The 16172-nt window shown below is 28.6% G+C and overlaps 1 protein-coding gene across 3 annotated transcripts in view; it reads right to left on the reverse strand.

Annotated features, from left to right (window-relative positions):
* The window catches only part of LOC111623203 (protein held out wings-like), a 61812-nt gene extending 46272 nt beyond the window's left edge, over positions 1-15540 (reverse strand). For all 3 annotated transcript variants that reach the window (XM_023365701.1, XM_023365700.1, XM_023365699.1), the window contains exon 1: positions 15299-15540. In XM_023365701.1, coding sequence (XP_023221469.1) covers positions 15299-15425 — 127 coding nt within the window. In that variant the 5' untranslated portion in view covers positions 15426-15540. The remainder of the gene's footprint in view (positions 1-15298) is intronic.
* Positions 15541-16172: the final 632 nt, after the last annotated feature.

Raw genomic sequence — 16172 nt, forward strand, 5'->3', positions numbered from 1 at the left:
ATCATTTAGAATAATTTAAATATCTTCATTTTCCTTCTGAGTAGAATATACATGAATGCATTAAAAATTGTTTTATAAAAAAAATTTTAACAAACTGATTTTTAAAATTGTCTCAAACAGTATTTACACACATTTCAGTAGAGCATCAATTATCCAAAAAACTGATTAACCAAAATAAACTTCATCGAGTATTAATTCCAGAATGAATGATGTTCTTGTTTAATAACAATTGTTAATGATCTTCCATTGGCTCGCTATTGAACTCTTTATAAACACTAGTGTTAAGTTTTATTTATTAAAATACAAACAGAAAAACTTTAGAAAAAAGTGTTGAGATGTTATAAATGCAACCTTAAGTAGAGTTTGCAACTCTCATGATCATCAAGCAAGCAAGGGATTTAGCAGAATTAAAACAAAAATATACAGTACTGTAAAACAAAGCAAAATAATTTCCGTTTGGCAAATTTAAATTTTGTTAGTTCAATCCTGAAGAAGGTCTGTTAATTTGACCAAAAATGTTCGATAAGTTTTTAAAATAGACTGCATTTTAAAGGTATTTGGAGTTTATTAATTGAGTATAGTAATGCAGGTAGAGATATAACAAAGTAAAATAAGTGACCTTTTAAAGAACAACCTAATAAATAATTTTTATGTAATTAATGTACTTTGTTTATTATTAATTTTACTATTATGTATTGTTTACTTTAAATTCAGAGTTCATCAGTACATTGTAAATTGCAATAAGACTAATATTTCTTTTTAATAAATTAGATTTTTTTTCCTTTATCATCATTCGTGTGCCTAACTTTCTATTATTGTACTAGAGTTAAAATTAATAGTTTTATTTTATTTAAGATGTTTATCTTTTCATCCTTTTCCTGCAAGTGCAATCAGCTATCCAAAAAAATTGGTTTACCAAAATTGTTCCATCCCGGTTATTTCAGATAATCAGCACACTACTGAATATATAAAAACTATCTTTTCAGTACAGCATAGCACATTAGACCTAAACCTACTAAAATATAAGAAAGAAACATTGACTTGAATACCAATTCCATGTCTTTGGAATTGGTATTCAAGTCAATTCCATTGACTTGAATACCAATTCCAAATTATCAATAAAAATTTTAAAGATTGTAATAGATAAAATATATATGTTCTGAAAATAACTCATTGTTTTAAATATATTATTAAGAAGCATGTCACTATTCTGAATGAATAAGCTTACATTCACAATTGAGAAAATATAAATTTAATGAAAATTATAAATATATTGATAATAACTGGAAACAAAAGAATAAAACATTTCCCCTAATATAACTTCAAAATTTTTTTTTAAATGTGCACTAAAAATTTTCATTAAAAAGAAATTTCATATCAAATATATTCAAAAATATTTCATACAATGAGATTAAAATTTTTCCTTGTCATTCCTAAGCACAGTAATTACTAAACAAAAATAATCAATTGAAATGATTAAGTATTTATTAAAATATTGATTACTTATTAATATATCACTCTTTATCAACAGTTTTTCTAAATGAATTATTAATACTATACTGTAATACAATATTTGCAATTTAGATTTTGTTTTTCAATTACACTTTGAATTAATCATTTTTAAAGCAATGAAAAACTAAAAACAAACCATTGATGTCATATGTCATAAAAATATTGTTAAAATATTTCTCAAACTTGTGCTATTAAATTATACACAAGATCAACACACCCTTTCCAAGATTAAATTGTTATAGAAATCACTGTGTTTATATAAAAACTGAATAGTTGATTCCATGAGTAAACAAATATCCAAAGCATAAGATATATAACCTACAGATCATATCTAAAAAAGGAAATCTAAATCAAGAAAAATGTGTGCGCTCTCAAAAATTGATTTCTTTTGAGATGTACAAATCATTCTTTGAGGATTGTATAAATTATTATGAAGATTTTTAAGAGGTCAATATTTAACACCCATCCCAATTTTTTCCACAATAAAAATAGTTCATACAAAAATTTGCATTGATGATATTTCAAAACAGTGATATAAACACATTGAAAGATCATCACATACAGAATAATCAGTATATTCAGTACATTAATCTGTTTAAAAAAAATAATTGGAATACAATATCATCAAAACATTACAAAGTAACATTTCATAATAAGCAAAATGTTAGGAAAGTTATATATATTGTTTAAATATTTTCATAACATAGGCCTATTAAAGAATTTTTTCATTTAAAAAAAGTGTTTTAAAACAATTTATAGGCTACCCATTTTGGAAAAAAAACATTAATTTTTAAAATTCATGTGCATTTTTTGAAGTTATATGTTTTTGTTTTGTCAAGGTTCTAAATACTAAAATTATTACTGCACATTAAGATATCATATATATATCATACATAAAGGAGATAGTATTGCATAGCAAATGGGGAGTTAATCTGTTACCTACGGATAGGGGACATCATGACTGTTCAGAAAATTAAACTGCCTCGTTCACATTTTTCAATGTCATGGTCACAAATCAGGAAATCAGTGAAGTAGGTATTGCGGGAAAAATTAAGTGATTATTTATTAGAAGATATAGGGCATGTGTCAGAGCCCACGATGGTCACTTTGAACACTTATTGTAAATTTACGATAATTAATGTAGTAACCCAATTGATCATTTTGTTTTATTCTGTCATTTTAATTAGATTCTTTGGATTTCCAATTAGATTATTTAGGAGCCCAATTCATTCACAAGATTTTAAAAATTTTCCTTGATCTTTCTCACTTGTCAGTAGGAATATTCATTGAATTGAAATTTACAAATGCCATTTATGCTATTTTAAATCTCAGCGCATTAGGAAAATTATTAGTTAGTTTGTCACACAGGTTACAGTACTTTGTTTTTTATACTGAAAAAATAAATAAATAAATAAAACATAAATTTTTAAAAAAAACAAAAATTTTGAATTATTTTTGTTCTAAAAAAAAACAAAGTCTATGACACTAAAATGGCAGTTTACATTTGATAGAGCATGTATCCAAGACTAGTATTCAAAAACAGACTGGGAAAAATCCTTGATTTGTGACCATGACATTGAAAAATGTGAACAAGGGAGTCCATTTTCCAAAAACTAGAAAATGTCCAATAACTCAAAAACTATGACACTTTTACTAAACACAATGTTTAATTTTCTGAACAGTCATGATGTCCCCTATCTGATTATCCACTCTTTACGCCACTCCCTGTATATATAGGGATGAGGAGGAGGAAAGGGAAATAAGTTGGAAGATGATAGTATGGATCGTTCTAAGCAAAACACTACATAAACATGGATATTTTTTTCATAGTTTTGGAGATACAGCTGTTTGAAAGTTGCTCCCTTACACAATATTAATGAATCACAACAATCCTCAAAAATTATAAAATGTATTGAGGTTCATCATTTAACTTGTGAAGATAATGTATCATTTCTTTGAGTTATTCAGCAATGACTGTATATCCATTGACAAACGTCTGAGTCATTACGGCATTCCCAGATGCAGATGTTGAACACTGATAGTGATTAAGCCAAGTAATGTAAAGTTCAATTGTAAAGTGTATTGAGGCTGACAGTTCAATTTTTGCAGATTTGTTGTGAACAAACAATAATGGATGATATGCATTATGTGAGCAACTTTCAAACAGTTTTATCTCTAAATTACTAAGAATAATACCCATATTCGTATGAAATTCTTTGCTTACTATCCATACTATCATCTCTCAACTTATTTTTTATAATTTTTTTTATATACAAGTTGAATCAGGAAGAGAGGGAAATGTTCTATTGTGAACAAAACCAAAATATAGCATTTAGTGGCTACAAAAATTATAAATCAGATTTGCTATTTAAAAAACTTTTTATTGAATTTTATTTAAATAAATTGCTTATGATTCTTTTGCATCTAATTTTAAACCCAACAGTTGATATTTTATTTTAAAAATAATTTTTAATGATACAATAGCAACGATTATTATTAAGAAAAAAATTTTTTAGGCTTAACATCGATGAAAATTCAACACGAAGTTGGTTAATAGCAATATACTAATTACATGGGATATACTAATATACTATACTAATTATGTATTTTTTTTTTCATTTTTTCGGTTATCTGATTTTTTCAGTTATCTGACCAACCTGAGTCCCCAATTGAGTTGGATAATCGATGCTCTACTGTATTCATATTCTTAACAGAACATTCATGGATCTTGAATTCTAAAATGCTTTCTAGTATTTGCAGATTGTATTCAACCATCTCTAATTTAGATAATTGAGTTAATTTTGAGTTATTCTAGGGCAGGGGTGTCCAACCTTTTTGTTTCTCTGGGCCGCATTAGAAGAAGTCAAGGAGTTTTGGGCCACCAGCAGTAGCGTAGCGTGGGGGGGGCGGCAGGGGCGACCCGCCCCGGGCGGCACTTTTTAGGGGGCAGCAAAATTTCACAATAAATAANTTTAAATAAATTGCTTATGATTCTTTTGCATCTAATTTTAAACCCAACAGTTGATATTTTATTTTAAAAATAATTACAATTAACATCATTACTATTAACATCAAACATTTGGCGGCTGGATACTTGAAGGAGTTAAGCTGTCAGCCTTATTGCTCTGGAAATCCAGGATTGAATCCGAGTGGTCAAAAAACACCAGAAGTTTTTCAAGGGGTGGTCTGTCCAGAATACATCCAGCCCTGCCCATCACTCAGTAGTCCGATTTGTTATTGACTTGACAATAACTGCTATTACATACTTATCAGAATTACTAAATATTCAGATTGACAAATTAATACAATTGATTAACTGATAATATAGGCCTAACTGAATGTTCATCACTAATTATGATTTAAAATCCTACTACAAATCAATTTTTCTTCTAGTTTTGTAAATGTAATTGAATAAATCTAAACTACTTATGTAATCATTATAGTTATCAATAGATGGCAATACTACTATGAAAATATTCTAATTTAAAACAGAATAAGATTAAATCTAGATATTCTATATTACAGAAAAAACAATTTATATACTGTATTATATATTATGACATTTCAATATACAGTATATTATATTTGCATTCCCAATGAATGTGCAATGCTAAGTCCTGAAATTAGAAGGATGCATCTCCAGAAAGCCATCTACAAAGATTTTTATTGTGACATCACAATACCGAGATGCAATTTTTAATCATTTTTAATTTATTTCATTTAAAATATATGCTCTCCACCACAAATTAGTAGTGGCTTGCTCCTGTACATCATACTTTTCCTTTAACAATAAAGTTGTGCTTTCAGGGGAAAGTATTGAATTGAAACAGTTCCTACCAGTTTGCATTGGAATTTCATATATCATTAATTGGAGCCTCCAGCTCCTAAGGTTTCCATATTTGCTCTCAGATTTCATCTATCTAACTATATTATCAAGATTAAGGAAAGACAGACAGTGGGAATTTATAGGTCTACAATTTTTTCAAATTTCAGCCCAACAAATAGGACAGTTTAATACTAAACTTAGCTAATAAATTTTTAGAAATCATTAACCTTTAACAGTGTTTTGTAAACAATAAAATGCATTTCATTTATGGTTATAAAATGAAGTAATATTTCATCAAAGCAATTTTTAACATGTAGTAATAAATAATAGACAATCATAAAATTTAATTTACAGCAGTGATGAATAAGCTTTCTTAAAAGTAGGCTGCAAGTGAACATAGGATTCTGGCATGCCACAATTTTTTTCTTAGAGTTGCACTCAGCACTAAAAATATATGCGAATGAAATGCAAACTTGTAATATATAGTTTATTGTCACTGGTCAAAAATTAGTCTGAATGTTCATGTGAAGATTTTAACATCAAAAGGTTCAAGTATTTGATCTGTTGATCTTTGTACTTTCCAATCTTCCAAATTTAATACATACTTATGTTTCAGTACTTTATGTAAATGTGATTAATAAATAGTGAAAAAAAGTTTGGTTTATTTTGTAAACGGTAAGAGAAATTGTTCTAACTAAAGTTGTTTCTTATGAAAAAATCTATCCAGCAATATTAACTCAACCTGTTCTGATATGCAAATTGTTAGTCCTATTTTTACTGACAAGAATGTTGCCAATCAATTCTTCATATGAGATTAAAATATAAAAAAAAATTTCCAAACCTACAACAAATGGTGTAAGAAAAACATATCATATATAAAGTTAAAACATACTTTTCTGTATATAATTTTTCAAAAAACACTACATAATATATGAAATACAAAGAACAAAAGATTTTTTTAAGTCCCATCTTTTATAACATTTAATGTGAACATAGGCCTTAGTTGAGATTTTTGGAAAAAAATTAAAAACATGTACATTTAATATGGTAAGGCAAACGGGACATTCCAATTTTCAACGCGAGTGTTGAGTGTTTAAGTCAACAATTTGACGTCATCAACGACGTTCCAACTCCAGTACGAAGTGCTTAGTTCCCATAATTCCATTCTCAGCAAGATGGATTCCATTCAAATGTCTTACCAATTACCCATAATTCATTGGAAAGTAGCAGTCAACATATCTGTTGAGTGCTGAGTGTGTTGAGTCAGCGCTGACAACAGTGCTAACTCAACGTTGAAAAAAGGAACGAATTTTAATGAACGTTGAGATCAGCGCTGAGTCAGCTTTGAAAATTGGAATGTCCCGATACATACATACTTTACAATTATATTTGAAATTTTAATCATTGTATCATTTCAAAACTGGAGAATGAAAATTTGTATTTATTTAACAAAAAAATCAGTGCTTAGCGAACATTTTAAATAAATGCATCCAACACAAATAAGATACTTGATAAATTTGAGTTTATATTTCTTTCAAATCTTTTTTAAAAATATGAAATTATTTCTTTCATCAAGATATTAAACGTCCTAAAGAAATCATAACCAACCATAAAAAAAAAGGATTTAAAAATAAAAATAACAGTAAAATAAAAACAAAACATTCAATGAGGTACACATTTATACAATAGCATTTTGACAATCATTTAAATACAATGAAATTAATTGTAATACAAAATGTAGCAATTTGATTCTGAGTACAAGAAAAAAAATTGGAAATGACATTGATGCCAAGAAAAACTATTCAACAGTAAAACATTTTATTGGCATTCAGCAAAGAAATACTGAAATACTGTAAAATGCTGAATATGAATGATTTGCTATAACTTCAAGATAAATTCATACATCAGACATTTCTTTTTGCACATTTTTGCTTACATCTTACACCTATAATATCCTTAATGCATGAATAAAAGTATAAATTCTGGAATAAGTGAAACTGTTTCTTTCATTAAAGAATTTGTTACCAATAAGAATTTTTATTGCCTAACAAAGATGCATAGTCTCTTACTGTCCAAAGAACACTAAGAGATTACATCTGAAAGAGTATATTAATAGCATTTTAACGTTTTGTTATTTCTCAATCTAATTTATTCAAGTAATTTACAATATATGAATCTGATTAAAAGAATTACTTTCAAATATATTTATTGCTTCAGTTTTAATATAGAACAATGTTATAAAATTTTATCAACTAATATTTAGTTTACAACTATGATGAATGACAATTGCAGATATTACAAAAATATTTTCTAAATTATTTTGAATCATTTTAAGTTTAAATATTTATCAAAATCTACAATATCTAATGTTGTATGTTCAAAATTATTCCACAGATTTTAAAAAATGCCTTACTGTATTTCCACACACAAGAGCATGCCCTTCTAGATGAGGCAAAAATCAGTACTAAATTCCACAAAATATACCTAAGGCTATTTTTAAAGAACTTTTATAGTATTAGAAGCATTTTTTAATTTAGTGTTTGACAGTTGGCAGCACTTAAATTTTTAATTATAATGCACTGACCATAATTTTTTCAGGTAATTGTAATTGTTTTCTCTATATTATTTTATAGTATTTTTTTTGTGCGCATTGACTATTTGCTGCCATTTTTGTGTGTATTTTTATTTGTTTTGTGGGTTGCTTTTGTTTGTTTTTTATATTAACTTTGTATTATTCCTTTTTCTTTTAACAGGATAATTGTTGTGCTGTACTGTTAATAATAATGTATTTTGTACTGAAATTCATACTAATGATCATAATATTTTTATTGTTCTGTTATAATATGCTCATACGTACAGGGTTTCCCCCTTGTACTATGAAATAAATAAATATTTTAGGTTTTTATTTTGTAATAATAGTTACTACAGATGATACAGAAGCTATTCAGTGACATTTATATTTAATTTATATTAACAAGCAGTGCAGTGCTCTTAAAAACCAAAACAAGCTGCCACATACAACAGCATGTTCTTATAACCAAAACAGATCATATGCTGTAAAGAAAAAAAAGTTTAAGTAGTTTCAACCATATTTCTGCACAATTAAGATCATGCTCTATGCAAAAACTGCCTCTTTTCACATAGAGCACACACTTATTTGTGCAGAAATACAATAAAACCAACATAAAACTTTTACAATTCTTAAGAATTAAATAACATTAAATATATGAAATTCATTGCATGGACGGCTTGAAATCACATCAAAAGACACACAATGTTTACTGTGAAGTTTATCATATTGATCTCATGCCAAGCACTTTGCAATGAGTAATAGCCAATCTTGGTTGCTTCTTGTTCTCTATTATATGTATTTTCTTAGCAACATATCACACAGGAACACTTTCAGAGGAAAAAGGTTTTGTTTTATTGGTGTGAACGCATATGCATTTCAGACTTAACGCCCCTCTTCAGTCCTATTACATATTTATCAGTAAATTGATTACAGGTTTACAAATTTACAGAATACATTGAAAAAATTAGGATATGCATACAATGGTTTATATAATAAAACTTAATTACCTGAAAGATTGACAGTTAAACCAACATGACTTGTAAGAAGTTGGAAGAGGTTGAAGGGGAACACGTAATTGAAAGGGGAAAAAAAAAGAGCTAAAAGTTCTTTTGGTACATTATCCTAATTTTTCAATGTATTTTGTAAATTTGTAAACCTGTAATCAATTTACTGATAAATATGTAATAGGATTGAAGAGGGGCATTAAGTCCGAAATGCGTATCCGTTCACACCAATAAAACAACCTTTTTCCTCTGAAAGTGTTCCTGTGTGATATGTTCTCAACAGCAACATTATGCTAAGAAAATACACAGTAATGGCCAAGTTTGAAATTGCTATATACATGCAATTCAAGATATTCAGTACTGATGTCGTAACAAATGGAAAACCTAACATTTAATAAAAAGCTCTATAGAAAGAATTAGAGATTTGTAAAATAGAGAAATAAAAAAATGGATTCTCAGATAATTTCAGTTGAAAAGTTGCTTATTCAAGAATTATAGTCACCTAAGCATGTGTTGATATTTTATGCCAAAAAACATTCAGATCTTCCTTCAAACAACTGAAATATTAGTCATTACAGTACTAACATGATTCAGTAATCATTACATATGGCAAGAGTTACCATAATATAAACAAGAAATAAATCATACACTAAAGTTTCACAAGTTTTTATAAAGAAATAATTTTTTCATGATTTAATTTTTAGAAAACTTTCTAAATTTTTTTTATAGTTATTAAAAAGTTAGATGTAATATTATTTAATAGACAGTATGTCTATCAAGATTAATACAGTGGGTGATTGGTTAACGAACAGTTCGGATAGCAAACAAATCGGATAAACACTTTTGCAAAAGATTTTTATGATCGGATAATAAACACTTTACTGAACAAACATAAAAAGAAGCAACAGAAAATAACAAATACCGATTGATTTTCCCTTGTCTTGATGCTCAACCTGATACGGATCGGATAGTATCCCTCCAAATTTTGAAACTCTCCCTTGTAATTCCAGCTTTTTGTTTACCTTTCTGACAAATAATTTTTTATAGTCTTCGCGAGACTGTCTGACGGGTACTTGTTAAGTTTTGCGTCAAAGTTTATTTACGAAAGGTAAAGTTTAACTGTCCGATTGGTTATTTGTTAACATTTTAATACCAAATTTCATCCGGGCCTTGCATTTAAATAATTTTTTGTGGGTTAGTTGATTTCTGTTCTCTGAATTTTTGTAAGTGCTTTTCTGAACTTTTCATTTAAAAAAGAAACTGATAATATTATGGAGCCTAAAAAGAGGAGTGTCAAGAACTGTGCTCTCCATAGAAACCAAGTAAGAGATAATAACCAAGATAGAAAGTGGGCACAAGATGTCCGATATTGCTAGGCAGTAGTATGGCTTGAAAAGGTCTACAGTAGGCACAATCTTAGCTATGAAAGATATATCAAGAAGTCTCAAGCTGCTAATGGAGTAATGAAAATCACATCTGAGAAATAAAGAGCATTTTAGAGTAATGGAACCTGAAACTGATCTGACGACAGAAGAACTCCAGGGATGTCAGAACAATGATCATCCATCCGAGTGGCATCCAAACCAGAATAAGGTTAATGGGGTTGGGGATCTCTGCAATTACAATACTATTAATTACTTCCGAAAAATCCTGAAGAAAAGAGAAAAGCAATCAACATTGTCGGGGTTAAAGAATCTGTCCAAATGGAAAGAACATGACTAATAAAAATGCAAGACTGCATATATATGTATTTTTACTATTACATATAAATAAACATAGTAAAAAAGTATATATTTTTTATTTTTTTTTGAGTCTCCAGAACAAATTAATCAAATTCCCATAAAAACCTATGATAAATGATAATCGGTTAATGAACAATTTGGATAAAGTCTTGGAACGGATTGTGTTCATTAACCGATCACCTACTATACTTTATCTTCAAGAAAAATTCATAGGATACTTTCATAATTTAAAATTTTTCAATATCAAGTCATTATTTGCTTAAAATAATTTTTCAAATTTTTAAATTTCTATTGATCTCTAGATTATATATATATATAAAATCAAGGAAATTTGTTCTCAAAACATAATTATTTTGCATAATTATTTATATATATTTCTTTACCAAAGAAGATATTTCTTGAATATGAAAGCATGCAATCCTAATTCTCAGATACTGTATATATATAGACTGAAAATAGTTATTTCTCAATTTTGAATAGATATATACAATTACAAAATTTCAGTTTTTTTTTTAATAAGGAGGAATATTCATCCTGTGAATATCAGCATTTATCCTTCTTCCAATTTGTTCCAAATAAGGCTTTAAATAAAAATCAATCAATCATAACTAACTTTATGGAAAAAAGCAATCTTAAGCCATCTGAATCAAATGGTAATCATTTATAAAAAAATTTATGCAATATAAATTCTTTATGGGCAGTTCTGTCTGTTTCAAACTTCTTTTCAAATACAACCATCTATTTTCAACTTCTATTTCTATCTTATTAACACATACATCTTCAAACACATTTAACTATGTTAGAACAAGAAAAGGAATTATATCTCTCAGTCAAGAATTAAGAATGAAAGTAACAGATTTGACAGAGTTTAAGATCATGCAGAAGTGAAGGAAAGAGAAAACAGCATGCTGAGATGATGATACAGATAAAAAGAATATCAGAAATCAAGTTATTAGTAGTAGTGATTTGTAGAAAGTCTAACACATGCAAATGAGTTCTAAATGACAGCTAATTCCTGAATACAATCATGTATGTTCAAAGATAGCTGGAAATAAACAATAAAAATATTAAATATTTCCACTTAATAGGTAGGTATTATAAGATTACAGCAAAATTTTATCTGCTTCTAAGCATTAAAAAAAATTGATGTTTAAATTGGACGTTTAATTGTCAAAATGTATTTAGAAAAACAGCATAAAAAGCCATTCCAAACATTGATCTAATTCAGGGGTCACCAAACTTTTATCACAGCAGACCACAACTGAGGGAATGACAAACACGGGCTGCATAACCATTTCGTTCATTACAATATACTAAATACACAAAAAGTAAAGACAACCAACATATTTATTTACCTGAACATGACTGCTGCAGCAAGCTCACAACTGCTTTTCTTAGAAACTTCATTGCAGGTACTTATACAAAAAGTACTCTGATATCCAAAGTCACAAAAAGTCTCAGAATTTTTTTAATTTCACTGATTTTTCTAAAAATTATATTACTGTCAGATGCAAAAATCAGATTGGACCACTTTTGTCGTTTTTACTTACTTATTTTAATTTTTTCTACATAGCAAGTTTATCTACAATCTATGATATTTCCAAATAAATTATATTTTAACTCGTTTGCGGCACAGTGCAACGGCAGGCCGAACAAACCGACCTCGTGGGCCATAGTTTGGTAATTCTGGTCTAACGAATAAATACACCTTGAAGATAGGCTGGTATGGCCTGAAAGTATTTAGAATTTCAGAATGCTGTGGTTTGGTGCATTATTTGACTCTAGAAAAATAAGCTATGATTTTTATGAAAAAGAGTTAGTTTTTAACCTTAAGAATAACTCCCAGTGTTGTGTTATTGTATTTAATTTCAAAGAAGATAGGGCCTATTTATTCAGTTAATTCTAAACAAGAAAATTATTTTATTTAGTACATGCTATAATTACTTTAACTAGATTTATACACAATAGGGTCTTATTTTACATCAGATTGATGTATGTGGATTTGTTTTTAGATAATCCAAAGATTGGTTAATCATTGGATGCACAGGTGTAATTCTGACTACTAACACACACTATTTTTATTATAAAATTCAGTATATAATAGACAAGTGAAAATTTTTCAATTAATTTATAAATAACTTAATTGTTTAGTCAATCATCTGAGACTACTTGGAACGAAGCACAAATTTATACAAAAATTTGTTTTATGCAGTAGCTGCTGACTTACAATGTGGGACTGCAATTGCTTCTAATATCATTTGAAATATCTTAGAAATTTATTTACAAATACAGATAGATTTATTTACAAACACTTCAAAATAATCTGTCATCCGAACGATTATCTTTTTATAATAATGCTGATTTTTTATTTTTTTTATTGATTATTGGCTATAGAAAAATAACTAATATAAATCATATCAAAAATGGCAAACATCAATATTTATATTATATGTAAATTGAATTAAACAATTAATAGATTACATTAAAGGAAGATAATTATACAATTACTCAAATCATTACTTGATCATATTATAGAAAAATATTTTTTCAAAACTAGCAGAATTACTTAAATAATTTGCTAAAAAATTTTTCATATTTCAAAAAAATCATTACATTCGAATATATTTTATAACACACTTTGTATATATTTATTGTTGTAAATTATACTTTACAAAAATAAATTTTCCAACTATATAAATTAAGAAATTACAAAATAATCTTGTTACAAATTACTTGAATTATTTTTGCAACTTAATTGATTTTTTTCATAAACAGAAAATGTTAACAAATGTTTTCCCAGAAGTAAATACAAACATATGCAGGTTTATTTTTAAAATATGATTCATAACAATTCAATTCAAGAATATTAAAAATTTTAAGTTGTTTATTCTCCTGAAGAACAAATGAAATATTAGAATGTTATAAATAATAATTCAAAACAAAAACTGTTTAAACCTTAAATAATCATACATAAATGTATTTTTTAGGGAAAAGAATGCTATACACCAAAATTTCAACAGATTAAAAGAAAACTTAATAGTTAGGTAAGAGATAAGAACATAAAATTAATAAATTGCAACCAATTTTATCTGATAAATTTATTTTATCGAAAGATCCAACATAACTAAGATTAAGCACATTTCAAAACGGTCCTATTTGCCACAGTCTCTCCTTTTACCCGCCGTATTTTCAGTTTTTATACGTATCGGTAACAAATTAAGTTTTTCTAGCAATATTTATTCAATCGCAGTTAATAATTGTAGTAGTGTCAAAATTCGGTTCTCTCATACAACACAATTTATTACCAAAATAAAAGTTAAGAAATATAAAGGAACGAAAATGCGTGACTTAACTTTAAACAGTTATTTCGAATAAAGAAAAAGTTTTTAGTTCTCTATAACTCGATTACCGAATCACCGTACAGAAAGTACGTCGTTAGGAAGAAACGCACACTACTTTAAAAATAAAGTTTGACTAGCTCATTTTTTTTAGAAGTTTACCTTAGCTCCTTTCTAAGAAGTTACGATAACATCTAAAAAAATTGTCAAATTAATTTAAAGATTCCACAATATATAGACAATTATTACTTCTTTCTCGTTACATTAACTAATACCGTACCAATTCGTTACTCCGGATTTCTTTTTACGTCACGCGTAATATACGAATTCAAAGTTTCTCATTAAGAGTCCATAAATAAGTATGGACGCTTCTCTACGCTAGCAAACCGCGCTGGCGTTAATACTCGAAACACCGACTTAAACACTTGGACCGACCCTGGCGGGATACAAAAATTAAAATAATTTCGATTGTCCGGCGTCGTAAGTGACAGGCCGAAATACAAATTTCTTAACGTAGGCGCGCGTAGAGAGCATCGTCGTTAGCAGTATAACGGTAAATTAGAAACACTAAACGTTCACTTTTCAATATTTAACTGGTATAAATTATTATCTTTAATCGGACGTTAAACGACCGTAAAGTTTTACTTTCGCTGGCATTACTTCGAACTATGAAAATGCCGTCTGGTAGACAGACAGTAAAAGAAAAAAGAAGTTACGCATTACACAATTAGATTCATAACGGTAAACAAACGACGAATAGTAGTTTTAATACAGCATTTATACGTAGTTAATCGTCTTTTAAACAATATCCAATGTTTATTTTCGATTTAAATAAAACAAAGGACAAAATTGTAATTTAACTCTCGAGACTTAAGTAAAGTAGGAAGAAACACTTTCGTACTATAAATTAACATTTAAACATTTATAAAAATTTACATTATTAACACGTCGCAATGTGGAAATACAGATTAGCATCTGGCACTTTTTGCCTCTGGAGTGGAAACATTTAAATGGAATGACAAGCGACCGAACAGAGAGAACACCTGTCTCGTTTGCCAGATTATTACAAACTATCCAATTACATTAACACATCATTTACCTTCGACGACGTATCGTGCACGGTCGGAAATGGATTAATTATGACGAAAATTGCGATACGAGGAGAGAAACGTCACAGATTGAAGTTCAAGATGGCGACCGGCTCCGAATCGACGTAAAGGAATGCGGAGACTGGCGTTTATCATCCCGTTGTTTTTACGGAGATCGATTAAGAAATGTAGCCGAGGCTATTAAAACCAACTTACCTTCGTCGAGAAGCCTTTCTAAATGAATGAAAACGTTAGGAAATGCGGCCAGTTGTTTTTTATCTTTCAGTAACTGAGCGAGATAATCGGCGATGCTCTGCATGCTGTTCGTCGTATTTTCCCCCATTACTGCCTCCGTTAAGTAGCCAAAATCGCCTGGTTCGACCGACGAACAACCTCACCGCGCAATGACGAAAACTTCTGCTCCTACTAGATGGCCGCCGCCGCTGGGCATGCGCGGACTTGGCCGGAACGGTCGACTGGTGTCGGAGGGGAGGTGCGGACGCAGTTCCTGGAAAGACTCGTTCTTCGTCTTGGTCTTTTCCATTCAGGAAAAGATTGCCTACCGGTTATTAAATTCATTCATTCATTCCCTTTTTACTAGCCTTTTTTTATTACATTCGACGTGTGGAAACATTTTCTAAATTAAGAATTCTTTAAATCAAAATAAGAATAAATGGAATGGTTTTAGTCTACATTTAGGTTAATTAGAATTTAAAGTTAAATATATGCTGTTTATTTACGTAGAAAATAATCTTCTATTTTATAAAATAAATGAAAACTGACTTAGCATATTATATACAAACAATTTTCTTGTAATTATAAAGCCCGAGCTAGCCTATGCGATGATATAGAATATGGACACGTATCAATAATTAGTAATAAATCTCATTTACCATCGTAGCCCGTTTTAATATTCTTATCAAATCTATTAAATTTATCAGGATTTATAAAAATAGATACGTAGTCGACGGAATTTAATTGCTTTTTTGCCCTAGTTAAGAGCACTTTATATAATTTTTCGCATTTTATCGTAGCCGAGAATTGATTTACAAATTATAAAATCAAATTACACCCTCTCTTAATGCTTAAT

Source organism: Centruroides sculpturatus, unplaced genomic scaffold (genome assembly GCF_000671375.1).
Source record: "Centruroides sculpturatus isolate CEXI.00-Female unplaced genomic scaffold, Cexi_2.0 scaffold8, whole genome shotgun sequence".
Taxonomy (NCBI): Eukaryota; Metazoa; Arthropoda; class Arachnida; order Scorpiones; family Buthidae; genus Centruroides; species Centruroides sculpturatus.